The sequence below is a fragment of the Nesoenas mayeri genome (assembly GCF_963082525.1).
Source record: "Nesoenas mayeri genome assembly, chromosome: 1".
Taxonomy (NCBI): Eukaryota; Metazoa; Chordata; class Aves; order Columbiformes; family Columbidae; genus Nesoenas; species Nesoenas mayeri.
Genome location: NC_137541.1, coordinates 145,690,331 through 145,717,863, shown reverse-complemented (window position 1 = coordinate 145,717,863; position 27,533 = coordinate 145,690,331). Strand labels below are relative to the sequence as shown.

The 27,533-nt window shown below is 39.5% G+C and overlaps 1 protein-coding gene across 4 annotated transcripts in view; it reads left to right on the top strand.

Moving 5' to 3' along the window:
* Positions 1–2,478: 2,478 nt before the first annotated feature.
* REV1 (REV1 DNA directed polymerase) overlaps positions 2,479–27,533 on the top strand; it is a 59,971-nt gene continuing 34,916 nt past the window's right edge. For 2 of the 4 annotated variants that reach the window (XM_080340182.1, XM_080340181.1), the window contains exons 1-6: positions 2,479–2,665; positions 16,306–16,372; positions 17,173–17,305; positions 18,998–19,166; positions 24,243–24,392; positions 26,517–27,229. In XM_080340182.1, the coding sequence (XP_080196308.1) occupies positions 16,316–16,372; positions 17,173–17,305; positions 18,998–19,166; positions 24,243–24,392; positions 26,517–27,229 (1,222 nt within the window). In that variant the 5' untranslated portion in view covers positions 2,479–2,665; positions 16,306–16,315. Of the gene's footprint in view, positions 2,666–16,305; positions 16,373–17,172; positions 17,306–18,971; positions 19,167–24,242; positions 24,393–26,516; positions 27,230–27,533 lie in introns of those variants that run through there. The other 2 variants (XM_080340184.1, XM_080340183.1) reach the window with 2 other exon arrangements.

The window sequence follows — 27,533 nt, the reverse complement described above, 5'->3', positions numbered from 1 at the left end:
CCAGACTGGCAACGACTGAGATGGGTAGACATGTTTCCCAGTACAAATGGAAAATGCTGCCCCAGTGAAATGGATATATTTTATATAATGTAACTTTTCTGAACAAAGTATTTTTCAGACCTTTTTTTTTTTCAGGTAATATAATTGCTGATGAAAACTAGACAGAAAGCAGGCACAATGTCTCTAAAATTTGACAGGTTAAAGATGGTCAAAACTCTCGTTAATGCTTCCCTCTGGCAGGTAACAGCCACATTTTAAAGAGGAGTTTTGTTAAAATACTGAGAGAAAGCCAAATATTTGAGGTTTTCTCATGAAGGTGCTAGAGGGTTTCTTATAAATATTTTTTTCTAAATGAAATGAAGAAAACACATCCTGGCTAAAATAGCTGATGGTCAACTGACCTAGGCAGAATTTGAACTGAATTTGACTTTTCGTTATGCTACCTGGATACTTTGAGCAGTATCTAACTAGCTATGAGGAAAAGTCTGGACATTCATAAAGGTCTTGTTTTTTTTCACAGAGTGCAGAACACAAAAATAATTGAAATTGTAACATTTTTCACAGAATAGGACAACTGTTCCTTTGTTCTAGCAACACAGATAGAGAAAAGAAGGTTCCACATAAGTACTTTTCTTACAGAGAAAGACACCTACAGCTTCATCCCTGAAACTGCGCCCATGTGGGTAGACTGATGTGCTTCCAGCCAAACTGGAGCTTTGCCCAGCACCAATGGGGACTCCTGGCAAACCTGTCTCAGTGGATGCAGTTGTAGGACTGGGGCTATTTTCTATCTCTAAACCAAATCACATATAACATAATTATAACAGGTAACTCAGTTACAAACAAGTTTTCTGTAAGTAGCACAACTATTATAATAAGGCCTGGTTTCCTAAGGATTTGTGCCGTATTTCCCCTACGTGCCCATATCACTGTAATGCCCACTCTCCCATACAAGGATCCTCACATACCCTGTCTTTTCTTACGACTGGTCTTCTTTCCAGCCACCCCACAGACACACTTCACAGTCTCCCCAGTGCTGTCTTGTGAGCTGTAACTGGGGAGGAACCGCGGAAGGGCCCACACATGCTGCAACTGGTTTGGCACAGGAGTGTGCTGGCTGACGCTAGAAAGCTCAGCAACTCAATTATTATATTATTATACTATTATATTATTATGTTATACCTTGGGCTCTCATGCTGCCCCACTGCTGCTCTAACAAAACTTGTAAAGCTTTGTATTGTCAAGGCTGATTTCCCTTCTTCAAACTGGGCTCAAAAGGCCACAGGATTCGAAAGTTACCAGAGAAGGTCAGGTAGCACCGTTCCACTTTTTGGAAACCTAGCAAATAAAAACAAAAAATTACAGAATCACATGTGAGGAGGCAGTGGGTGTTATTCCCGTACCCAACAAGTGAGGGGAACAAGCATGCCCTGTTCCTCCGGGAGGAATCCCTTCTAGTGTGAGGCTGAGCCTGCGCCAGCCCCTCGGGCCCACCCGCTGCAGGGACAGCGCGGGGCCGGGATCCCCCACCGGCCAACCCCGCCAGGGACGCTGCAGAGGCGGCCTAGCGCAGGCCCCTCCTGCGGGCACAGCAGAGTCTCCGCGGCACGGGAGACACCCCCCCTCCTTCCCCCCAAAAAAGTGCCGCCGCCACAACCCCACCCGGGCCTTCCCGCCTGCTTCTTCCGTGAAGGGCGGTGTGGGGCGCTGCCGCCGCCGGAGCAGAGACCCCCTGCCCCGCTGCGGCGCGGCTCGGCCCCAGGCAGGGGAGCCGTGCGTGTGCCGGGGGCAGGAGACCTGCCACCTCCCTCCCTGCAGACCGCCAGCACCGGGTCCTGCCCGCCGCGCTGACGGGGGGACGCGGCTGCACTGCAGGCAGAAACGCACACCCTTCGCCTCCGCCGGCCAGCCGGCTGGCTCCCGGCCGCCACCGGGAGCGAGAGAGCCGAGCTACTCTCGGCACGATGACCCGTCCCGTCCCGCTGTGACACCTCCGCCCGCGGCGGCGCCGCCGCCGCCGCCGCCGCCGCCGCCGCCGCAGCAGCAGCAGCCCCCGCGCTTTGCGGCGCGCCCGTTGTGCCGCCAGGGGGCGCCGCCGCCCCGCGCCCTCCGCAGCCCACCCAGTGGCGGGGCGGCGAGCCGGAGAGGCGCGCGAGCAGCTCGCGCCCGCCCCGCCCCGTCCCTCCCCTCCCCTCCCCACCGTCACGTGCCCGGTGTGAGAGCTCCCCAGCCCTCTCGGCGGCGTCGCCGCCGCACGCGACGTTCCGCGGGGCGCGAGCCGCTAGGGGGCGCCCTGGCGGGGGGGGACACGGGCGGGCCGGCCGGCTGGCCTGCCTGGCGCGCGCCGGCTTGTTGACCGAGCGGCGGTTGGTGGCGCGAGACTCTCTCGTGACGCGCTCGCAGGAAGGGCGGGGGGAGGAGGGGCTGCTGCTGGGGACACCGAGGGGGGGAGGAGAAGGAGGGGGGAGAGAGGAAGGAAGGAAGAGAGAGAGGAGGGAGAGCGCGGCCGGAGCGGAGAGCAGAGGAGGAGGAAGGCGAGCCGGAGGCGGTGACTGCGTGCGTCCGTGCCGGGGTGGGGGGAAGCCGCGATGTGAAGCCCCCACACGGCCCGGCAGGGCAGGCGGCGGCAGCGCCCCGGGAATGTGCGTCTGGGACTCGGCGAAAGGTGAGCGGGGGCTGCCGGAGCGGGCGCCTTCCCCCTCGCGGCGCGGCGGCCCTGGCCCCCATGGCCGCCCGGCTCTCGCGAGCGCGCCCTGGCGCGCGCGTGCGGGAGGCGGCTCGGGGCGGGAAGGAAGGGGGACCCTGAGGCAGACGCGGAGCCCGCAGCCCTTGCCCTGCCTCAGCCCCTCCCTGGGCCCGCGGCCTGGTCCTGCTCCCCCGCCGCAGCTCTTCCCCAGCGCGGGGCTCGTCGTGGGGAGTGGAGGGGTGGGGGCAGGGGTGGGAGGGGGAAGGGTGGCGCGCGGGGTTATGTAACCGGCGCGGGGGCCTCGCTGAGCCCCGATTGCCCGCGCGCGGCGGGGGAGCGAGGCGGCGGGGGGTGACGGGCCCCTGGGCGCGCGCGCGGGCGCGCCGCTGCAAGTTGCCGAGGGTGTGCCAGGTGTGTGCCTGTCTGGGTCAGCCACCCCCGCTCGGCGCCTGCCCCTCCCCCGCCAGCCACGGCACCTGTGTGTGTGCGCCTGTCACATGAGGCCTGCGCTTCAGACACAACACGGTTCCCAAGGCAGACCCCGACTGGGGCTGCGAGTGTTTTGCCAGCTAAGGGGTCATTGCAGGGAAATAGGTTGGAGGAGAAGGAAAGCCCAGGCGCTGGTGCAGCCTTGCCCGTCTCGAATACACCACGCACTGTGGCGCTCAGCTGTAGCAGCATGTGTCTGTCTGCGGTTTTTCATCGTGTTCGTTTCAAGTTCTATTTGCTGAGCAATAGTGCTGGGTATAACCAGTGTGCCGAAGGGAAGAGACCCGTGTTTGATGAGTAAGCCTGTACTTACGAACACCGAGGGACAAATGTGTTCACTGATGCTTCTTCACCCCTGCCCCATCTAATGTTGGTGCATTTTGCTATAGAGTTACTATTGATTTGACCTGTGACACTTAACAAAAAGCCCCTGATGAGAGATGCGCAGTAATGGCACGGTAACCTTAAGAAGGGAGAGAAAGATAATATCACAAGCATGTGATTTTTTTTCTGGTGGAGAATCTGTGTTGTATGCTGTAATATTCAGTTATTTCTGATGCTTGAAAATTAATGTCAAAGTCTTCAAAATGACAGGGCTGTGAATACTCTGCTCGTGTTAGAGATTTTCTTAATTAAAAGATGAGTTGGTGTTTCTTCCACATCTTGATTTGAAATCCAGGTCCAATCTCAAATTTGATATTGTAGTCCAAAGAAGCAAAACCAGGGGATTGTAATTTTACAATCCAAATTCTCGATTTATTTAGATGCAAATGTTACTCAGATAAAATTGTTTTAAACAGTTGCCTAATTATGATTAATTGGAAGAAGTTATAGTTAAAATTTATTTCTGAAATAGTTCTATTTTACTAAGGTTTATGGTATTTAACACAGAAATGCAAATCTCTGACAAATTCTTTGCCATCTTGTCTCAAGCATATATTATTACTCATTCCCGCCATATTGTTCTTTCATTCAGTCCGTTTCTCCCACTGGACAAGGTGCCAAATTCCTGTTAGTAAATAATCCCAAGCTGTCAGACTGGAGGTCATTGGTAGGACAATATTAGTAGAGGCACAGTGTCTACCTGCCTTGCGACTCACTGATGTTTAGCTATGTGAAGATAGATTGTTTTGACAGTAAAGCTCTAATAGTGAAAAAAAAAAATAGCATATTTCAAGCCTTGATAGTGAACTGATTGTACATTTTTCTGTTTACAGTATACAAGTCTTTAGTATATTATTCAGTAATTGGTCTTTCAAACATAGCAACAGTCCATCTTTCTGGATAGTATGTACGTATTCCTACTTAGTCAGAGCTTGTTCTGATGCAGTGATAGTGTATTGTAACTGAGTGCTGATTTTTATTAGTATTTTCTGATCCCTTGACCTGGATGTCTTTTTTAAAGAAACTTCATGGGAAATTTTAAACCTTTCAGGTACTAGAGAGATTTTTTTTAAAGTAAGAATGATTCAAACACAAAACCAGGTTTTGAGTAGGTAGAAAAAATAAGTATGATTATAGAGACCTTTTTTAATATATCAGTTGTTCAGGCCAAGCAGGAAAATAATAACTTGCTTGACCCTCCCTTGTGCTTTCCCAATTTAATTTGTCATCTGTTGTTTATTTCATGAAGAATGAATTTTTTTATATTGAACTTTTTTTATATTTTAATTAAAGGTGTATGTTATTATCACTGAGATCTCTGTCAGCTCTTAGCTGCGTGTTTCCCTGGTATAGATAAAACGAGGGAACTTACTATCCAAATGTTGAAACCTTCTCTCAAAAATACAGTCTAGATTAGTTTGGTGATAGTGCCATGTGTTTAGCAAAGCATAGCAAAATGAGAAAGCCTAGAAGCAAATAGAAATGAGAGTGGCCATGGAGTTATAAAGTAAGTTGAAAGTAAGAAAGCAAATCTAAATGGATGCAAAAGAGCGTGAGGAATTCGGAAGCCTGAGTAATATGGTATACTTGTGGAAGTGATGCTCCCTGAGAGAGGCTTTCTGCTCTGTTGTGGATACCAGACAGCATTTTAATTGGAGACAGAAATGTTTTTAGGGAGGAGGGCCTCCCATGTCTGTGGTCCTCCCTACTTCTGTATTTTGTGTGGAGTAACTGGTGCTCATAAGATAGAAGTCAGAATTAGGAAACTGTTTTTCTTTCTTGCTCTTCAGTGGAAGAGAGGTGAATGTGCTTTAAATTCTGGGCTGTGATGATAACTTCCATTACTGCAGCTTGTATTTTCAAAACTAACGTAAAGACTGCTGCTCCTGTAGCTAAGGCATCTGTGACCATTGCATTCATCTAGAGGATGCTTTTAGTTTGGTATACCCATAGAAAGGATTGTTATATCTTCTGTATTCTTTGCTGTAAATGCCAAAGCAGACCACGGTCCCTGAATTTCAGTGTTAGTTTTTGGGAAAGTACTATTATATTAAATTTTTGTTTTATTAATTTTTAAAAATTAATTTCCTATCTCAAAGCTTCAGGGTGTCCCAGTTGGTATTCTACCTCTTTCAGAGTGCTGAAGCTGGTGATTTGAAGTTTAGTTGCTTGCATAAGTAAAGCTTAGCCATATTGTGGTTGACTCTTCTGCGTTTGTTTTGCTTTCTGTTCCCAGCTATCTGTAAAAACTTCAACCAATTCCCAACATATGGAAATTATCAGCTGTATCGTCCTTATTTGGTCTGCTTGAATTTGTGCAGACCTTTTCAGCTTCTTGATTTATGAAGGTAAATAATTCTGAAAAAGAGAAAGCTAATTTTGCTCAGAGTAAGACACTGCTCAGGTACCTTGCAGAGTCGTTTTTGCAAAGGCAGGTGCATTGGTTTGAATGCCAAAATGTGAAAGCAGGGCTGAAGCTGTGCAGAGCAGGATCGACAACTGCTCTGGTTTTTTTCAATGTTGACTTAAAGATTGGCAGTATTCTGCCAGGGTGAGATATGAGGTGTATTTTGGCAGCATCCTGAGGACTGTTGCCAAAATTTTTTGTGAGATTCTAGTTGTCAGTGAATATCCAAAGTAAGATAAAGTTTTGTCCACCATGTTCATGACTTCATCTTTTTGAGGTGACTCAGATCAGCTGTTAGTTCAGGGCACAATGAATCAGCATCTTGGTTATACTCTACTTAGATCATTTTGGAAACCTAGAAGCTGTTGCTGTTTAGAGAAAACCATGAAATCACTGATAATTCTTAAAAGTAGGAAAGCCCATGACACCATGGCATGTAAGGTAAATTATGAGTGCAGTTATCAAGTACAGTAAATGTATTTTACCATTTTGTGCTTTTGAATTCAACTCCCATTTGAACTAAAGAACTAATGTAATGTTCTGTATTGAAAGGATACTGCTCCTGGTTTCTGCATCTGCCTTTTGTTTTCAGGAAACATTAGAGCATTGGGAAACTGGAAAGAGTGGCTTTTCAGTCACTATTTCCTAGACTTCCATGCTGAAATTGCGTTATTTGGTAAGCAGTTCTGAGAACACTGTTACGAAACAATGCAGGGCAAAGGGAGAGGACTAATGACTTTTCACTTTGATTTCTAGCTGATCAGGAATTAGCAGTTGTAAGTGTTGCCCCTCCATAATGATTCCTATAATTTCTGCATTGATTTTTAACCTTAGTTCTACAAACACCATGTTTGCCTGGGGTAGGCCACTTTTTGTCTGTGGTCTTTTTGTATCGATCTGTCTCGAGGAAGCAGCAGTGTAACACTGATGTCAGATGTACTTAAAACCACTTCATGCCAAGAATGCAACTCAGATTTGAGTTTCATTTAGGGGTGCCTAAGTAATAGAGCATTTTTGTTTTGTCCCAAGAACAAGAACTTGGAAATGTGTTTTTTCAGAACACAGAGGCACTGTACTCTATCTTTTCTTTTCCCTCAAAATCCAGGGGAAAATTTGAGAATACATTGTATCAGATCAAAAGTTTGCCTAGATAGTAGTAAGGAAACTATTAGGGATACTTTGCCTTGACATTCTGATTTCCTGTAGTTTGTTGCCATTTAAAAAAAACATTTAATAGCTTTTTATTCCATTCATCTGTTCAACCCATATGGACTTTTAACATCCTTGGTGCCCTGTGTCAGAGAATCTGCAAATAAACCAGGCAACAGATGAAAAACTATTTCCATTTGTTTTGATCTCTCCACTTACTAATTTCATCTGATTCTTCTAAGCCTTGTTGGTCTGAGTTGATGATAAAAGTATTATCCATGGACTAACAAAAGATGTCAAAAACTTGAGTAGAAATTTAGAACTTCAAGGCTAAGCATAGAAGCCATATCTTGTGAAGATTTTACTTCAAACAAGATTTTGCAGCTTTGGAAGTTTCAAAGGCAAATCCAGAAAAACATTTGGTAACCTGAGTATGCAGTGTCGGTTGGAATTAAGTAACGTCATTCAAAAGCTGCCATGAACAGAAGATCTGCCTATTTAAATACTGAATCTGTGGTTATCAATACTTTTGCCAGTAAAGTTACTTGAGTTCTTAGATTTGTGCTGCTGTACATGTTGAGGGCTGCCCATATGTGAGTGGAGAAACGGTCCTCCTTACTATCTGACATCAGCTACCACATGAGACTTGCAGAGTGGACACTTCTTCTCTACCAGTTATTTTTTTTTTAGAAGTGATGCCTTCTCATTACACTACTTAGAGGATTCACCCAGAGAGCGAATTTGTTTCCATGGCATTCTCTGTTGCTGAAGTGGTTAGTCTGGGCAGTGAACAATCAAATTGATCAGCAACAAAGATAAGTTTGTTGTGTACACACGCACATACATTTATATACACACATATATAACCAAACAAATACATAAAATCAATCAAAAATATATAGTCTTTTTTGACAAGATATCACCAGTCTGCTGGTCTGAAGTCTGGGGAAGCTGAAGATAATGTATGTCAGGGGTTTTTGCCAGAGCAGTTCCCCTCTTAATTTGATGTTAACAAATTCAGAGCATTCACAGATTCTTTTGGTCACCTTGTGAAAATTTTCCAGTAGTTTATTTGGGACCGTAATACCTCCGCTTATCCACTTTTCCTGCCTTGTTAGTTTTGGGTTGTTTTTCTTTTCTTTTTTAGTTTTACAAGGATGCTTCCCTCAGTTGCTCTGAGGAATTCTAAGAAAGCCCTAAATCATGCAGCAGCAGCAACTGTTCTCGTATTTGGGAGGAGGGATCATGGTTTACTTATGCTACGCACTGGTTGCTTGACCTATGCTTCAGCATAGGCTTCTTGTGTAAGATGTGAATTGTAAGACTGGATTGTCTGACTGAGGAGTGCACAAACTGAAAGCTACCTAAACAAATTCTATTGATTTATTAGGTAGAAAAATGACCATTCCGCTCTTCCTTTTCAAAGAAAAGAGTAACGCTGTTCTTTGTTTTGAAATACTATAGACAGCTCAACATAGGGTCTTGAAGGAAGAATACACAAGTCGTATACTCATCCTCCTTCTTGTTTCAGGTACTCAGGTCCAAGAGAGAAAGAGAATTTCCTTTCGGTGATTTACAGTCCATTCACTATGTTGCTATTGAGAGTCCTAATTCCACAATCTGTGCTGCTTATTCTGATTTTACTTAATGGATTTTATTCTGGAATCTAGACATTTAGAAGTTGTCATAAAGATTGTGAGTGTGCTGTGTCCTCTTTGGCTTGAAGCACCAAAAGGATGTAAGTGCTCAAGAGAAAAAATTAAGCCAGTTGCTGAAGTCTGCTGCCAGTGTATTGTGACAATTAGGAGAATTGTATTAAAGAGGTGATATTTGAACTAAAAAGTGTATTGAGCTACATGGTTAAATGTAGCAATGAAAATTTATGAAGAAGAGCCACTCATCACTAAGGAATTCTGAAGGAGGGTGGGAAATTTTACTGAACAGTACAGAAATGTAGAAACTGAAGCCATAGTCTTCTGTGAGCAGAAGAAAAATTCAACTGAGTTAAACCACTACTCCTGACAAGCTCTAAATGGACTGTAGGTGCTCCTGAGTGTTACTCGTAGAGGGGAATGGAACATTGACAGTTGGTCTCGAATCTGGCTTACTATTTTTCAAAGAACTAACTGTCTCAAATACCATGTATAAAAGCAAAAAGAGTATATTCTCAAAAAAAGATTGCTCAAAGCTGTTGCAGACTGTGCAGTGATGCTGTTTTCTGTACCTTGTATTCATGGTTTCTTAATTTGTGACAGTTAACACAGTCATCTGTCCCAGACTCCAAGTCTGGGACAAGGTGAAAAGGTCTAAACACTTTTGGCCTGTGTGGCTCTCATATAAATGGTTACCTGTTGTACAACTGCTTTCAGTCAAAATACATGTATATTTCTTCATTGTTATTGAGTATTGAGTCCTTGATGTTAAGGTAAACTGATCTGAAATGAATGTCATTTTGAGTTGCAAAAATAGTCAGTTTGGAAATGGGATTAGTTTAGCGGAGTTCCTGTGTCTTTCTGGTGGAACGACTGAACTGAAGGTCAGAGTATCATTTCTTTGCTGTCAAGCTCAAATGAAAGTATGCATGGAACACAATTTTAGAATAGTCATCTACACATAAGGAGTTGATTCTGAAGGACTTGATTTTTCTATGCTTTATGTGGATTGTATGGTATTTCACCTTTCTAGCAAATGTCACGGATGTTCCTATTTTAGAAAAATACCATTTCTAACTTTCTCATGCTCACTAACAGTTTTATGTCTTATATTTAATTTGGCCAAGGTTTTAGTGATTGTTCTTTCTTAGTTTATCCTCCTAGGTTTACTCACAGGAGAACAGGGGTGGTGCTGGGTGTGTTTTGGGACAGATATTTTTCAAGTATCTTTCAGCTGATTTCATTTCTATTGCTTTAAAATATCAAAAATTGAACTGCAAACCAGAACTTGCTGGTTCACTTCATAACATTAGGTGCTTGTTATTAGAACTGATTATCATAGGGGCACGTGTGGCTTAAGATGGGGATCTGTTCGATTGTAACTTGCTTTGAAAACTTTTGCCCTGTAGAAAAGGTGAGGTAGCCTACCCCTCTTTATTGAGGGGGGGCAACATAAGCAGGGCAGTTAATGTAGAGTAGCTAGCTCATTGTATCCACATTTATGCCACAGTTGGACTGTTATAGCCATGACCCTAGAAGTTGGTTTCCAAGATAATACTAAGATCCCACTGGCAATAAAAGGAAGAGTCCCATCCATTCCTCGTTTCTGGCCTGTCTGCTTTGACTTTATCTGATGCTTTTGTGAGTCAGTTCAGCTTGCTGAACTAGCAGGAAACTAACCCATAAAATGATGTCAGTTTTCTATTGATTTAGTGAACTGAATTGCATATAGCACCAGTATGAACATAGGGGTCATTTGAGTCTAGAGGTAGTGGAGAGGTTGGGAAGAAGGGATAGAGCCTGTTAGGCCAGCAGAGGTTGAGGAGCAGAACCATCCCTTTTGGTGGCAGTTTGCCATCAGGTTGGCTCTGCCATCTTATGAACCCTCACCCTGAGAGGTTTATTTCCTGCCTAGAATAAAATTAGTTGCTTCGCAGCATACTAATTAGTTTATTTTAATATGAAACAGTAGTCTTAACTCTGAAGTGTCTAAAATCACAGGATTTACACAGTATCTAAAACATTTTGAATTATCTTTTTTTATTTTTAGGTTCTCTGACTGAATTCTGAACTTTTCAATATGTGGTAGAAAACAGTATTAGATCCTGAAGCAGTAGCTCTTTTTCAGAAGACTTAGCCAAGAGTAGGACTCTCTTGTGCTGAGAAATGCGTAAACACATAAGACAGTTCTTTCCTCAAAGAGCTTGCAGACTAGTGCCAAGTAGAGTGGTGAGTTTGATGTGGAAGCTGGAATGTAGATGTATGAAACTCAAACAGGCCACAAAATACCCACTTGTTGGAAACAACTTTTAAGCTGTGCTGAGTTGGGGTGGATTCAATCTACAGTTCAAGCAAAAAATTATGATACCCATTAGCAGTGGCACGAGTTATCCATACTTTGTTAGCAGTAGAGTTGCACCTTCAAGAATAAGGCTTGTGGTGTTTGAGTATGGTAATTAAATCAAGTTCTTCTACATTAGAGGATATTGACAGGATGTTCACACTGGTCAGGAATGCAAAATAGCTGTTTGAATGTGTTATACTTTCACTCATCTTTCAGTTACCTGAAATTGGATTCTCTGGATTAAAAGCTACTTGTGCCATGTATTTAAACACAAGTTTAGCGATGCAGCTTCATTTTGTTTTTGGAAATAGCTCATTTGCTTCTGTGCAGTGCAGAGCCAGGAAGTGTGTATTCCCCCAGATTCAAGTTGGCTTCTTGAAGAGGCAGCAGAAATATCTCTGCACTGTGTACATGGAAAAGGGAATGCTGAAGAGTACGGCAGACACAACTCCAGCTTGGACAGGGCTGATACTGACCTAGAATTAAAAAGCTCATGAAGATTCATCTTCAGTTCTTATAGAGTCATCGAGATCTGTATGTTGTGCTCCCAAGCATTTTCCCCCATAATACCTGTGATTTTGGTCTGGGTTTCTTTGTTATCTGTTTTATCCCAAATGTCTGAGATAGTGGAAAGACACTTACTTGTCTTAGAGCCATACCAGCCTGAATTTAAAGTATTTTAAATAAATAACTTTCCTGCATCAGACTGTATGTGCTACAGGAGAGATTAAACCAAGTATTAACATCAATATTCACATCTAAATTCCTTGTTTTGCAATCTGAACTCATATAGTTGCTGTGCAACTCCTCTGTATACACAGACATGTTTATAGATGTAGACTTAACATTTCGTTCCACTAGCTGATCTGTAGGCTTTGATTAACAGTCTTTAGTAATAGGACTAAGTGGTTGTAGGTCGGGAAGTAAAATGCTAGGCCTATGAAGCACAGTGCAAAGGGATGTTACATACCTTTTCCTAGTGGGCTGTATTGAGTATTTCTGAGCCAGTCGTGTACAAAGCATCAAAACCCTTAGTTTCTCTTCTAGCTTCAGTTTTGAAAAGGATTACACAGTAGAAATTTGAATTTTAGTTAAAGAACCCTATTTTGTAAAATGGTAAGATTTTACCATTTTTATGTGGTCCAGAAAGAGATGCATGGCCAAATTATGTTAATTTTTATCACAGAAATTATTAACTTGATTTTTTTTTTCCTTTTCTTGAAACGTTGTTTGTCTTGCACTGAAAAATTGGATTCTATTCCTGGGAATGCTGTTTCTACTTTTACAGGCTTTTGTGTAGTTTCAGAGTTGTTTGGAGTTTCTTTTTATATTTGTGTTCACGGGTCTAGAACATGAGCATTTCAATTTTATTTAGAAAGCTTTTCTGTAGGCGAAGGGTCATGTTATAGCTTGTCCTTTAGGTTCTAGAGATACTCTGAGAACTAGTAACTGTGGTGGTTCACTTTCACTGAGTCACTGTGCCTTTGTGAAAACAGAGAAAAACAGTTCTGAAACAAGTTAGATACTACAATCACAAGAAGGATGAACTCTTGAATGAAATTGGCCTGCTTGCGATGGGTGTTTAAGTTCCCTGTTTTGTTTTCCTCCCCCATCTTCTGCCCTCACTTCAAGGGTTCTTTACGAAGTATATATGTTATTCATCCCTTCACTGTGATTTCTATAGAAGGAGCATCACATCATCCTTATAGTTCTTATTTAATGAACCAATGAGAATGTTTCAAATCTTGCTTAACTTTTCCTCTGATTTAATATGTCCTGTGCAAGATACCTGTCATGCTCATTTACTCCTTAGGTTTCAGCTGGGCAGCTGTAGAGGTTATCTTCATTGTCAAGGGAAAATTTGTGCTGTAAGCACAAGTCTTTAGTAGTGGAGGTTCTCCTTAGTCCAGAAACCTTGTTTCATCATTCAGTTCCTGGAACTACAGAGGGAGAAATTAGTCTCCCAGGCTTTCATATCAGCATAATAATCCCCAAACTCAAGACATGAGCCAGAGGCATCTAGTAGTCGCTGAAATACCATGTTCCTAACTTGTGTGTTTAGAATTGAAGTGGACTGGCTGAGTCAAAAATCACATCTGCCAAGGAAATGATAAATTATTATCAGATGTTGTAAGCAGGCATTACAGCCTAGCTTCTCTAGTTTTGGAGGTTCTCGGAAGACAGCTTTTGTGCACTTGATATATCATGCTTTTAACACACTAACCTAAAATGGTCTTGTTTTCTGATTTCTAGTTTTAATGGCTTTTAGACTAGCAATCTTCCTTAGCTTCAAGTATCCTGAATAAAAATTAAATGCGTTTCAAGGTTTCAGAAAAAACTTGCCCTCATGAAGGCAGTTCTTCAGTTCATCAGGCATCAGGTATTTTAGTTTAAGCAAGAGGTTGTCTATATGTGGGTCAGAGTAACTACCTATCAAATCCTATCTTCTCAAGAACTCAGTGGTTGGAATAAAGGACATTTTTTTGTTAAACTGATGTTATGGTGGCTTATAGTATGCATTTTGAATGGTTTTGAAGGTTGAAGGTTCTTCCATTGTTTTGTTTTTCCAGAGTGTTTATTTTCATATGAGATTTTTTTTCATAGACTTAAAAACAGCTGAGATTGGAAGGGACCTCAAAAGACTCTCTAGTCCAGCCTTACATGGACAGGGAAGCCTAGATGAGATTATCAAGCACACTGCCCAATTGCATCTTAAAAACCTCCAGTGATGAGAACTCTACCATGTGCCTGTGTAGGTTGTTGCAGTGATTGATTTTTCTCACTGTAAAAAATTTCTTTCTTATATCAAGATGGAACCTCTTCTGGTGCAACTTGTATCTGTTGCCACTTGTCATCTCCATGTGGCTCCTTGTGAAGAAAGACCCTCCATCCTTTTTGTACTCACTCTTTAAGACTTTGTCTTCCTTTATTATGAAGGAGAAGGGGTAATCAGTAGTTAAAGATAGTTAAGATTTTGGTGTTTCTTATGAACTCACACTGATACCTATGATATCTAAAAGCACTACATAACATTTTCATTAATGAATGTGGGGGTTTTTTTGAACTTACACTTTTCTGTTTTCCCCAATAACTTCTTACCCAGAAGTGATAGGTTTGAATTATAGTTGACTTCAGCTGATGGAAAAATACGAGTTTTCCATATGAAATAAATCATGTAGCCATTTCCAGTATGTCCTCTACAGGAAAAAAGGCAGTTTTGTATTTCGTGTGGTCATCTAGCTCATCATTTGGCTTGCTGCTCCATAAGAGTTCTGTGTTATCTATTAGATGTAATCCAAACCACTAAAAATTAATTTCAGAAAGCACAGCATCTTAAAAGTTGGTCTCTGAGTAAGAAATGCAGGTACCTAAAGAAAAAATATACTGAGGAGGGGTTGCTTGCTTTTGGTTGCTGGTGTAGAGCCCATCTCCTTGACATGTGATTAATCTTTATAATTATATACATATGTGTAGGTTATATATCAAATTACAGCAGCTCTAAGAATAATAGAACCAGGTGCCTCATGATCTTCCTGTTTTTGTAGAGGTCCTGAAACTTGTCTTTTCAAGGTAGTTATACCTGTTTTGACTATAATTCTATGATTGCCTAATTTGGCGTATTTGCAGTATTCCATGAAAACGATCGTATTTATGAAAACTTTCTTGCAGTTGTGTCTTGTTCTGCAATCAAATTTGCCTGCAATCCAGGGTGGTTTATCTGGATTTCAGAATATACCTGCTTGGTGGCTCTAGACCAAAGTGGATTTAAGAGCTGAAAGCTAGAAGTCAACTTTCAGCCAGGTTTAGGGGAAACAAAATTTTAACGTGATAAAGGAGGCAGTCTCCAGAACAATGCAGTAGGAGGCCTGGACAGGAAAATGACCAAAATGCATTATCTTCATGCACAGCTGTGTATGATTTCTGGTAGGCTGGAGACTGAGTGAAGCTTCTGTGCTCCATTACTGGAGAATGCTGTATGGATAGGCCAGAGAATAGGTATCTTCTCAAAAGCAGACAAGGATTTTTTAAAAAAAAAAAAAAAAAAAGGTTTACTTCCTTCTGTGTATTAACCGTAGTTTTATGCATTTTTATGGAGGATAAAGGGATAGAAATTAAATATTTAATAAAGTAAAGGTGACTGCCTTAAATCTTCTTCGTTTTAGTTTCAGAGTCCTGTCCTCACGCTTTCAAGGGCTGATAGCCCTAAAAGACAAAACAGTGTTTTTATTTAGGAAACTGCTTAGAGCAGAAAGTGAGAGATTTAATGGCAGGCAGTGACCTCGTGATCTTACTACATCATTAATCAATATTTTAAAATCAGTGTTACAACAGCTATATTTAATGCGAATCACTTGGGTGCAGTGCACAGTTGGCCACAGTCCAAAATGTTTGGTTTTTTTCTCTCCACCAGTTCTGTTCTAGCCTACTAATAGCTCATCTGGGGACACTGCTGTGTACAACAGATCATGGTCCAAGGATAAGTGTTTTGCATTAAAAAAAATGCAAATTGTCTGGTTGGGTGTAGTTATTTATTTATTTATTTATCATCATGAACAAACAAAGAACTCTGAGGAACAAATCACAAACCTTGCTATAGATCATGCTAGATCATCTAAACAACTGGCTTTTATTAACCGTAAGATGGCCTTTAGTTTTTTCTTTCACTTTTGTGTGATGTGTTGCATTGGAGCAACAGTGTTTGGATCTTTTATGATTAGCCATAAATCCATTGGTGAAATGGATCTAGTACCAGGAGGTGTTTGCCTGCATCCCACCATGCAGATAGTATCAAATAGGAAATAAAAAGTTGTTCCTGACTTGGGCAATATTTTGCATGAACAGTAGCAACTGTATTTAAGAACCTTTTATTATAGGAGATGTATGATGAACAGGAGGAATTTAATAAATCATAATGGAAGCTCAACATTGTCATGAGTTTTTTGAGCTTTGGGTGAATAGTGCAAAATGTGTGTGTCTTTTGATACATAGTTGCTACACTATGCATTACTACAAAACCAAGTAACTAGGTTTTTATGCAATTTTTAATGTTTAGGTTAACTCATATACTTCAGTGAAGCCCACTGAAAAATGTAATATTTGTGATAATCTGTAGATGACCTGTAATGCATCATGGAAATGCCACTGATGATATTACTAAACCTCTAACTGATTGAGCATTTTTCTTCCTACGCAGAAGCTTCAGTATGAGGCGAGGTGGATGGCGGAAACGGGCTGCCGATGGCGATGGCTGGGGAATATGGGTATGTTCAAAACCAAATGGCTTTTTTTTCAGAAGAGTAAGTAGTAAGTGGCACTGTGGTTTTAAAGGGTTTACAATTATGCTATATATGCTAAAGGCATGCTATAACTTAAAACTTTTTGCCTCATTTGAAAACATGTAATTAAGTTCAAAAGAAATTTTTTAAATTACCAGGTTGTGAAGTCTTCCTTCACAATTATCCACTGAATTGCGTTATTAATAAGTGCAGACCCTTGAATAGTTTTAAATCACCATTTAAAAACTAAACTAAATAATTTTTAAAGTATTTATGGTTATCCTATATAAATGGACAAACAGTAACTGAGATGCCTAATTTACATAAATATTTATGATACTACTGCCTCATGTATATTTAAGAACTGAAAGTACATGGAGCTTAATGAATATTCTCTACATTATTTCTTTAGGTAATGACCCTCCAATTTAGCATCCTAACTTGCGTCATTCCCTTATTTCTTTTTTTCTTCTTTCTTTTTATTCTATAATAATTTTTATATAGATAGAGTATTTTTCTTATGAAATAAGATTAAAGAAGTATGAAATAGATCCCACTATGTTGGTAACAAGGTGCAGTTATGTTGAAGATAAGAATTTAGGGTGGAGGATTTGCTGGTTTTCATTTAGAAAAAGAATATGTATATGATAGGTTGACCATAATAAATTTGAGGGAATGCTGCTTACCTTTCCAGTCTTACAATTGATGAGTTTCTGTCTGTAAATGTTAGAAAATAAGACTGCCATCAACAGTTCGGTTTTGCTTTGTTTTAACTTCAAAACTAGGGCGGGTATATGTCGGCAAAGGTTAAGAAGTTAGAGGATCAGTTCCGGTCAGATTCAGCCATACAGCACCAGAAGGATGGAAATTCATCAAGTATCTTTAGTGGAGTTGCCATCTATGTCAACGGCTTTACAGGTAAAGCTTCTGTTTTTTTTAAGGATCTGTTCTGTTTTGTTTCTATTTTCTGTTTACCATCGTAAGTGGAGTAAAGAACTGTAAAACACTTTAGTTGAAGCTAAGTTAAATATACAATATACAAAACATACACAGTAATTGTTATATTACTTTGTATTTCATCATTAAGATTTTCAATATAAATTCAGATTTAGGTTCTGAATATAAGTATTACTTTGCTAAATCATTTACATGAATGATCACTGATAGAAATAGCAGTAAATTTTTCCAAATTTCAGTGATTTTATTTGAAATGAAACTTTTTAACTTCCTCCATACTCCTACATATACTAATTCTTTATTTTTCCAAACTATTGATGGTTGCATTGGATTTGGAGCATATGCATTAAATTTATGTTTGGGTAGATATGTTGGGGTTTTCTTGCTCGGAGTGGTGTAATGCTTGAGACAGTGAACCCATTAATAGTGGAAGGAAGAACAAGACTTACATATGCATTGTCTGTGATGGACTGATAGTGCATGTTAACTGGAGTAAGGTTTTTAATCTACCATACTTATGTTCATATTTCTCCTGGGTTCTATAAAGCAGCATAATAACCTTTTTGAAACTTCCCTGAAGCCTTTTTCAGGGACCTATGCTAGGAATGGTGTGACTATTACATAACCAATGAGTACAGCTTCTATGGTATGGAGCAGGGCTGGTTTGAGCACAGGGCCCAAACAGGCTGAAGAAGGTTAAGGTCGACATGTTAAACTATTAATACATCTGAATCAGTTCTTTAATACAGGCAGTTTCTTTAGTGAAAATCTAGCATTTGCATATTCTTCAAGGTACTAGGTCCTAAATAGAACTCTACAAGGTGGTTGTCCAAAAGGCTGGACTAGGAAAGAGAACACCTGGAGAAAATGTATGCTGTTTTTAGTTAAAAGTTAGATAAACAATCCCTACCTGCCCCCTCACCCCAGTATCGTGTGCCAGAATGTCTATTTAAAACATTGTTTGTGCTGACCTCAACTTTTTGGTGCCAATGTGAGACCACTGCAAAGGTTCTCTGAAAGCTAAAACTTTTTTTTTTTTTTCCTCCCACCTCTGTTTGCAAAACAAGTGCTCTTTTTAACATGATTGAGGGGATAAGAAGAGTTGGTAGTTTTTAAGGTATTCTCTGTTCCCTGTAACAATTCTAGGATAACCTGGTAAGGAAAGCGTGAGTTAACTGCTTCAGGAAACCAGAAATCAGAAATTGTATAGTAGGAATTCTATGCTGTTGCTAAACCCTTTTGATATTAATTCTTGTCTGTTACTTTTGGGTATAAACTACTCTCCTGAACTCTGGTGAAAAGGTAAGTGTGAGTTAATGTAATACTTGATTTTGTGTTATGTTGATATAGTTTTTAATGTAGTTTTGGTATTAAATCTACTTGAGTATTCCTCCCCCTACCACATGTTGTGGAAAGATCCTCTATAACAAGTAGTATGTTTACATTCTCAATCAGTCTCTTCAGAAACAGTTTTCTACACTTCTTCAGAAGTGCTTTTCTGATTTGTTCTTTGAAGAACTTGTGAGGTTTTTCAGGAGAAAAACAGTGGTTTGCACTCTTTCTGATTGTGGCATCATGTTTCTCAATTAAAGTTGTTTTTCTTACTGTATTTGCCAACACAAAACAGGAATATTTCTGGTTTTAATTTTATAGATCCCTCAGCTGATGAATTAAGACGGCTAATGATGTTGCATGGAGGCCAATACCATGTGTATTATTCCAGATCAAAAACAACTCATATCATTGCCACAAATCTTCCAAATGCCAAAATAAAAGAACTAAAAGGAGAAAAAGTCGTTCGGCCAGAGTGGATCATGGAAAGGTAAGTTTAGCTCTACTGCTTTTGGAGATTTCTCTTTTTGGAAAAAAAAAAAAAAATAAGAAAAGTCTAGGAACAGCATTGTAGAAGATTGCATTTGGGGATTATGGTATAGTTTAAAATAAATCTGTCCTTGCAACAGCTGAGTTTAAAAAACACTGTTACATTAAAGGTATGCTTCTTAGTGATTGTTCCTTAAGAAACTTCACTAAGAATATTCAGAAAGTCTCAGACATATCAGAAAACAACACTATCCTGTTGATTCTGTTCAATATCCAATCAATTGACCAGCCTTCATCTCAGTATGTTTAAATAAGTACCAGGTGATTGTTTCTTAACCTCTTGTCAATGTGCGTTGCATAAGTTTGATTTCATCTGTAAATGAAGCATGTAAATGGAAAAGCGTTTTCATAAAACTGAAATTCATCTATCTAAACATTTATCATGATGTGACTTTGTAGAAAAAACAAAACAAAACAAACTTGCAAGTTTTATATACAAATACTTTATGTTCTTTGGTTCCCCTAGCCACTGGAATATATAGGATCAACTGAAGTTGTCCTCAGGTCCTTGAAAAAGATGATAGCCAGGCTCAGAGCAATTAATCTGGCTTGCATTCCATCTGAGGAACCCATGGGAAATAGAACAGGCAGGAATATGTTCTGGAAGTCATTCTGCCAGTGTCATGCTATACTTAACTAGCCTCTTTCCTAGATGACCAGCAGAAACAGACAAGGAACTGTGCTCCATATATACTTGTAAAGTCCTATTTGCAGTTCCTATTTTCAGTTTGCTGATTTTCAGTCCTTTGGATTCAACTGTTTCATGTAATGTATCTTTAAGGTAAATTTTTTATCTTTAATCAGAAATGATAGGTTCTTCATTTTGCAAAAGACTTTAGGTACGTTTTTTAAACACGTGTAGGGCATCACCCACAAGTTTAAGGACTTGGAAAACTGGTGGTAGGTGTGTTTTTATTTGAAGAATGTAGTTGTTTTCATTGATGCCATAAAAGCTTGTTACAATTTTAACCAAGTTGGAAAAATCAATTTGTATACATTCAGTAGAGACTTGCTAGAACCTAATGTATGAAGTCTCCTAAAAGTTTCCGTATGATATCTTGTGTTCAGGTTCTACTTCTCCTTGTTCTGAAATGTTGTATTGCTGAATAAGTCAGAAGAACTGAGTACAGACAGATATACAGGGCTAGATACGAGGAGACAGGGAACTCACTGTCTCTGTAGAACAAGATTTGTGTTAGAATCTGGAATAAAAGCTGATTTCACAAACCCTCCTCATTTTTCCCCTTCCACTCAACAGTACTGAAGAACACTCACTGGTTAAATATTCTGTCTCTGTACACGGAATATTGAAGTTCTTCTCAGTAGATAAGTTGGTGAAAGCTGGTGCAGTGGATGTACAGGTTCAAAATTTGTTGAAATATTCACATGCACATCATGTTAGTGCAATATGCTGGGGTTTGGTTTTTTTTTTTTGGAGGGGTGGGTTTTTTGATGTGTTGTTGCTTTGTTTGTTTTTTTTTATTATTATTATTTTAGTTTGGTTAAGAGTCAACACTAAAATGTTACTGTCACAAATAGCTGGTAAAGCAGTGTTGTTAGATCTACAGTCTTGTCATCCAAGGTTGCAAAATAAAAAGGTCGATTGTCTGTGGAGCTTTGATTTATTTCTTTGTGTGCACACATTATAATCCAGTCTTTAATTACAGGATCGCATGCTATCTTTTTTCACTATGGTACCTTCCACATTCTCTTCACAGAAAAGACTGAATTCAGGTTGCAAGTTGATCATTCAGTGTCTTGGCTTTGCTTCTTGTCTCTGTAACTTTGTAGTTTCTGCAAATGACTTGAATTCTTTGATGATAATGGAATGAATAATGAATTCATGTATTTTTTGGTGCTTATCACTATAGCATCTCTGCTTTCCAGATGAATTTACCACAGCACTTATTACAATGGCTATTATTTTCATTTTTTGTTTGAGAGCCACGAAAAAGACATTAAGGCAAAATACCAAAAACGTCAGTAATTTGGAATATGCCATGTGAACTATGTAAAATAAGATTTTTTAGAGTTACCTATATATAAGGATGGTAAGGTATGTGTTGAAGTTTCTTCCTGCATTAAAAGCTTTGCATAATCTGAACTATGAATATTCTGAATTATGGTCTAAAATGAGATTCTCGTAAACTTGTTGCTAAATGCTAGTAGCTCTGGAATTTTCGTTTAATTATCATAGAGATCCTGTGGTAGCAGTAGTTGCAAAATCCAGTATTACAGAGTAATATGTGGTTGGTTTAGCAATGAAATAATTCTTACTATATTCTCCTACTTGCATGGTTTTGCTACCTCTCCATTTGTCCAACAAATGAAGGAAGAGACATCCAGGCAGTCCTACTTTCTAAATATTTCTTCCTTTATTTGGAAAATACTTGACACAATTACGTAGCTTGAAAAAGCTGTTGTGCAATTTCTAGTGGAAGTCAAATGGAGGTTACTTAGGTGGTTTAAATTTTGACAAAACCTGATGTTAGAGCTTGACTTTCAAATTTGAATATTCTTTTAACAAACATTCTTCAACATTTATAATAAAATTACGTTTCAGAGAGTGAGAGTAACTAACCACTAGAAGGAGCTACCAGTAGAATTTGTGGCAGATTGAGTGAATGCTTTTCCTTAAATATCTGTGTTAATCTAACACAAATGTGAAAAAAATAGATTAAAATTATTTCCACGGGGAAAGAAAGTCTGTTAGATTGCATTTCGTTTTATTTTTCTGATCAAATATTGAGAATGCAAAATATTTGAATAAATGAAAGCTACGAGTCTTAAAACATTTACAACTTTCAAAAGAGATGATGTGTTACCTTAACACTTTCTTTGGAAGCTAGCAAGGCATTGAAAGGCAAAGAGATGGCTTTTATAGCTATATCAGAAGCAAATGAAGTGGTGAGGTAACTTCATGACAAAGGATATGGAAAAAGTTGAGGTACTCAATACTGCCTTTTCTTCAGTGTGTAGTGGCAAGGTTACTTTCGTGCCTTGAAGGCCTACTGTAGAGTCTGGAGAAAAGAACTGCTACCAAAGTATAGAAAACATAAATTATGGTTCACTTAGCAAAACATGATATATACAACTAGAGTACCAGATAGAATGAGAATCCAAGCGGGGTGAAGAAGCTGGCTCATATCAGTGCTACACCACTCTCTGTCATCTTTGAAAATTTGTGGCAATCAGAAGAAATTTTCCAGAAGACTGCATAAAAGGCAAATGTTGTGGCTGCCTTCAAAAAGGCAAGGAATAAGAGTCCAGGGAACCTGGACCAGCCTGGTTGTCTTCTGTGGTGAGATGGCTGGACAACTGCAGAGCAGTAGATACTGTTTGCTTTGACTGCAGTAAGGCTTTTGACACAGTCCCCCATTGCAGTCCTGGGGAAGCTGGAGAAGTCCTTTCCAACCTGTTTTTTTTAGCGATTATGGATTCTGTGATGTAGGGAGTGTGGAATGGGGAAAGATGTTGAATGAGGCATCTAAAATAGGATTCCTGTTGCTGCATCTTCAAATATTTTGAAAAAAACCCAAACCACCTATGTATTGATCTAGTAACACAGATACTCCAGTAGCTAAAATCTTAGCATGAACAAGTTCTTAATGTGGGTTTTTTTATCATCTTGAAATTGCAATAATGATTTTGAAATATTACCTGGGTGGTTATGCACCCAGGTTCACATGGTGATAGGAGAAACAGTCTAACCAGGCATTGTAAAAGCTTAGTTGCTGCATCACCACTTTCTGCATAATAAAGCTTTCGAACTCTACCCTGTGTATTTTTAGCTCTGTTTAGCAGTGTTTAATGTAAATTATGTTCCTGTGCTATATAAATGATGCTATATATTCACGTATCAAACAATATTTAATTGACATAATTTTAGGTCTGTTTTTACTATCACATTGCCATAGAAACTTTACTAGGTCTCTATATATATGCCTAACTAGTTTTAATTTATCTAATTGGGAGACATGATCTCCCACTATATTCTTCTCTAATTGCAGCAAGAAAGCTCCTGAGGACTTTTGTTCCACTGTCCAGCTCCCTTGACAGTAGTACAGATTTGAGCTAGCTAAAAAGCACATCTCCAAGATAAAACATTCAGGTGTTGAAGAACAGAAAAACAGTATTTCACTGGGCTAAATTGTCTTTAAAAATTTGAATCCAACTGTATCTTCAAAACTGAATGCTAATAGAAACTTGTTTGATAGGAGAGAAGTTCCTCTGTTTCAGCATCTCTGACCCAGTGTATAAAGAGTTGCATATGAAGAATAGGTGAAACACAGGCTGGAAAGGCTATTATGTCCTCTGCTGGCAGCAGGCATCAGGGTGGAAAGATGAAATCCTGCTGTGGTGTATTTTTGGGAGGATATCACTTCAAAATCCATGACTTCCCTAAGGAATTTAGCAGTTATTGAAGTGTAATTGCAGTTTCAGATAATTATGGAAGGTCTGTTTGGAAATTATTCTTCTGTCTAGATTTCTTCAGTGAATTTTCCTCACAAGAAGGAGTAATTACCCTGTTGGGATTGAAAAAGTAGTTCCTCTAGTAGTAAACCACATCCTAGCTCACCTCCTTTGAATTCTACCCAAATTTTCTTGGAGCGTGTGCATTTTGTTATTCCATGTTTAAGAGTTCATTCAGCATTGCTTAGTTAGAATAGCCTGGAATACTCACCAGGTTTTTTTAATGGGGCATTGTTTATTTTGCTTTTGAAATTAAATATGTGGAGTTTGTGTATATCAGTTGGACAAATGGATGTAGACAACTGACCAACACAACTATGCGAACATCTTTAGTACTACCAGTCCCCACATCACAAATTGCAAGGGAGTTGTGGAAGGGACTGCCAGTACATATAGCAGAACAGCAGAAGATAACGTCCAAGGTAATAGTTTGTTGTACAAGACACATTTTTTAGCATAAGAGGTTGAGATTTTTATAAAATGTCTGAAGTAGTAACCTGTTCCTTTTCTGTTCCTTTTTTTTTTTTTTTTGCTTTTGTTTCAGCATTAAAGCTGGACGCCTCCTCTCGCACATTCCGTATCAGCTTTACACCAAGCAGTCAAGTGTTCAAAAAGGTCTCAACTTTAATAGCATATGCAAACCTGAAGATGCCATGCCAGGTCCAAGCAATATAGCTAAAGATCTCAACAGGGTGTAAGTGTTTCTTATCTTGTAATGCAGATACGAATTATTTACCCATAATGGGTTTGCATTTATAACTATATATCATTTTAAAAATTCATTTCAGCTTTATAAAAGGGAAGCCCTGAGGAAGTGAAATCTAAAAACAAGGTATAGCTGTATAAATAGTTGAGGACAGAATTACAGTTAGCTTGACTCCAAGCCTTGTCTCTAATCTTCGGACCACACTTTGCTTGATAATGTGACCTGGGAGTCCTAGGATGTAGTATATCTGTATGGAGGCAACAGGCATACATTGAAAGATTCTGACTGGAGGCACTGAAAAGTAGGTTTTTATTTCAAAACAAAAAGCTGATATGATTTAATTACTTTTGATAAAGGTGTTCCTAAAGGTGCGTAGGAACAAATGTACATGCATAGTAGTTGTTCTTTAGCTTCTTAAAAAAAAATAAATCACAGTTTACTTTATGTATGGTAACACTAAGGTTTAAGTCACCTTCGAGAGGGAAGACGGCTTAAAAATCCAATTACAGTATAAAAGACTCTCTTGAAAGACCTTTAGAAGGGAATAGAAGAGAATGCACCAATGAAACTTAACTGGCAGAGGAACTGGAATTTGGAAAGAAACCTTCCACTTCAACAGACTGTTCTGTAGGTTTTTTTAAAGAGGATTTCTGTATCTTTTTCAGTAGCACATGTTCATTGTTTAGAGGCAAGAATCATAAAATTATACAATGATTGAGGTTGGAAGAGACCTCTGGAAATCATCTGGTCCAATGCTACTGCGCAAACAGGACCAAGGATATTGTACAAGATACTAGGCTTTCTGATTTACGATGGTGATCTGTGTTCTTCCACAGTCCCTTGATTTATTTAAAATACAGTTCTGCATAGTGCTGAGGAGACTACCACATGAGTGGGATTTGTCTGTGTTTAGGAAAAATAAAGCCTGTGCCACAAAATGGATGTCCTAAGCAGTATATCTTACCTGTATTTTAAACAATGAGTGATACAATCACCATCACTACTTACTATTGCATGGTTATTGGTTTCTGAATGAGAGGAGTATTCACACTTCCAAAAATACCAGTTTAATCTGAAAAGCATGAGTTTCTTTAAAAGTCTGCCCTGTCCTCTAGTGCTATATCTGTACCTTTGGATATACCACTTTCAACCATGCAACTCCTCAAAAATATGTTTAATATAATTTATGATTGTGATAATCTTAACGAAATTGTAGTCACAGTTAATTGGCTTTCTGCTTTCACTGGTATACTGGATAGGTAATTATTTCCCACCTTTTTTGTATGTACTTAAATTGCTAGCTTTGGGAGTTAGGAGTGGTGGCTGGTGTTTTTCAACAGATCAAGAGTATACACAACTCTTGAAGGCTTTGGTTTTAATTCCACTTTGGGTTTGTTACAGGGATAATTTTTCAAATGAAAACTTTACCTCTGCACTGTCAGAGTAACTGTAAATTGCCTGTGCCCTTGTGGCAGAATACTTTGTTTTATATGCATAAAAGACGAAAAGTAGTTTGTTCGGGTTTTTGTCAAAACTTAAGAATATGTTTTATAGAGCTTGAACAGATTTTACCTTGAGAGAAGATAAAACAAATCTAGCACATTAATCTAGAATAATTTTATTAAAAAAAAAAAAACCAGGAGGTTTCTGTGTATTCTTTCTTTCTTTCTTTGTAACTAGATAAGGAAAATTGCATCTCTTGATACAAAGATGGTTTGCATATTCCTGCACCATTCATGATGTCCCTGGTAGTACATTTGTGTTAACAAATACATATTTTATTGTAATTCGATTGGAGACTGCTGGTCAAGTTAAAAGCCTTAGAAATAGCTTTTCTAATGTGAGCAGGATTTTGGTCACTCCTGTGTAAACTCCTGGTGGTGCTGCATTAATAATACACCAAATCTGTGAAATGTTTTGTACAGCAATACGATATTTTGTGACTTTGAGAGGACATGGCTCAGAGTTGGAGATAATTGTCATGAGAATGTAAAAACTACTCAAGTATATACTGTTACCAGTTAGGAAGATAAATACTTAGCACTTGAAATAATGTGTAAATGTTCATTCTTTTAGAAAAGATACGGTATTAAATAATCATATATGTTTCAGAAATCATATTAAAAAGTCTGAGATGGAAAACGAGATCACACCCAATGGAATAAGTAGCTGGAATGAAGAAGAGGAAGAAGAAAGTGATGATTTTGGATTTACAGAGCTGGAGCAGATCCTTCCTGGCCAGAAACAAAATGGAATTCAGTCTCACAAAGACAGCACTGCCATTTTTAATGGACACACACACACTTCTACCAGTGCCTTAAAGACACAGGATTGCTTGGTGCCCTCCGGCAACGGTGTTGCAAGTAGGTTCTCGCCAGGCCCTGTGCAGGAGGAGGGGAAGACTGAAAAAGGCATGGTTGACTTTAGAGACTGCACAACGCAGCAGTTGAAGCAAAGCAACAAAAATACAGACTTCTTGTGGAATACACATAGGACTATGAGTAATTCCTCCTCATCTTCATCTTTGCACAGTACTGCTAAAATAAATGGTGCTCACCACTCCACTGTTCAGGGGCCTTCAAGCACAAAAAGCACTTCTGTACCTACTCCTAGCAAGGCAACTTCCTTACCTGTGTCCAAACCTTCAGATTGTAGTTTTATTTCAGACTTCTATTCACGTTCAAGACTGCATCATATATCAACGTGGAAGTGTGAACTGACAGAGTTTGTCAACAGCCTGCAGAGAAAAAACAGCGGTGTCTTTCCAGGAAGGGAAAAATTAAAAAAATGGAAAGCAGGCAGGTCTGCACTTAAAACTGACACAGGTAGATACTTGTTTAAGAAGGTTTATGTTGAGAAGGTGCCTCATATCTTTGTACATTAAATGTGTGGCTGAGACTAAGTAGGTTAGTTAGTATTCAATATTCACATTACAGTCTAGAGTGTCTGGAAAAGCTTGGTGACTTTGCACTGAAGACTGAAGCATCCAACTGCTTTTGATTTTGTTTGGGTTTTTTTTAAGTTAAATTGTGACAATGTGAGACTCTGGTTTATATTCAGTTCTTCCTTGTAGAAATAATATTCCTGACTTTACTAAGATATGTGGATTGATCAAGGGGGAAGAAAATA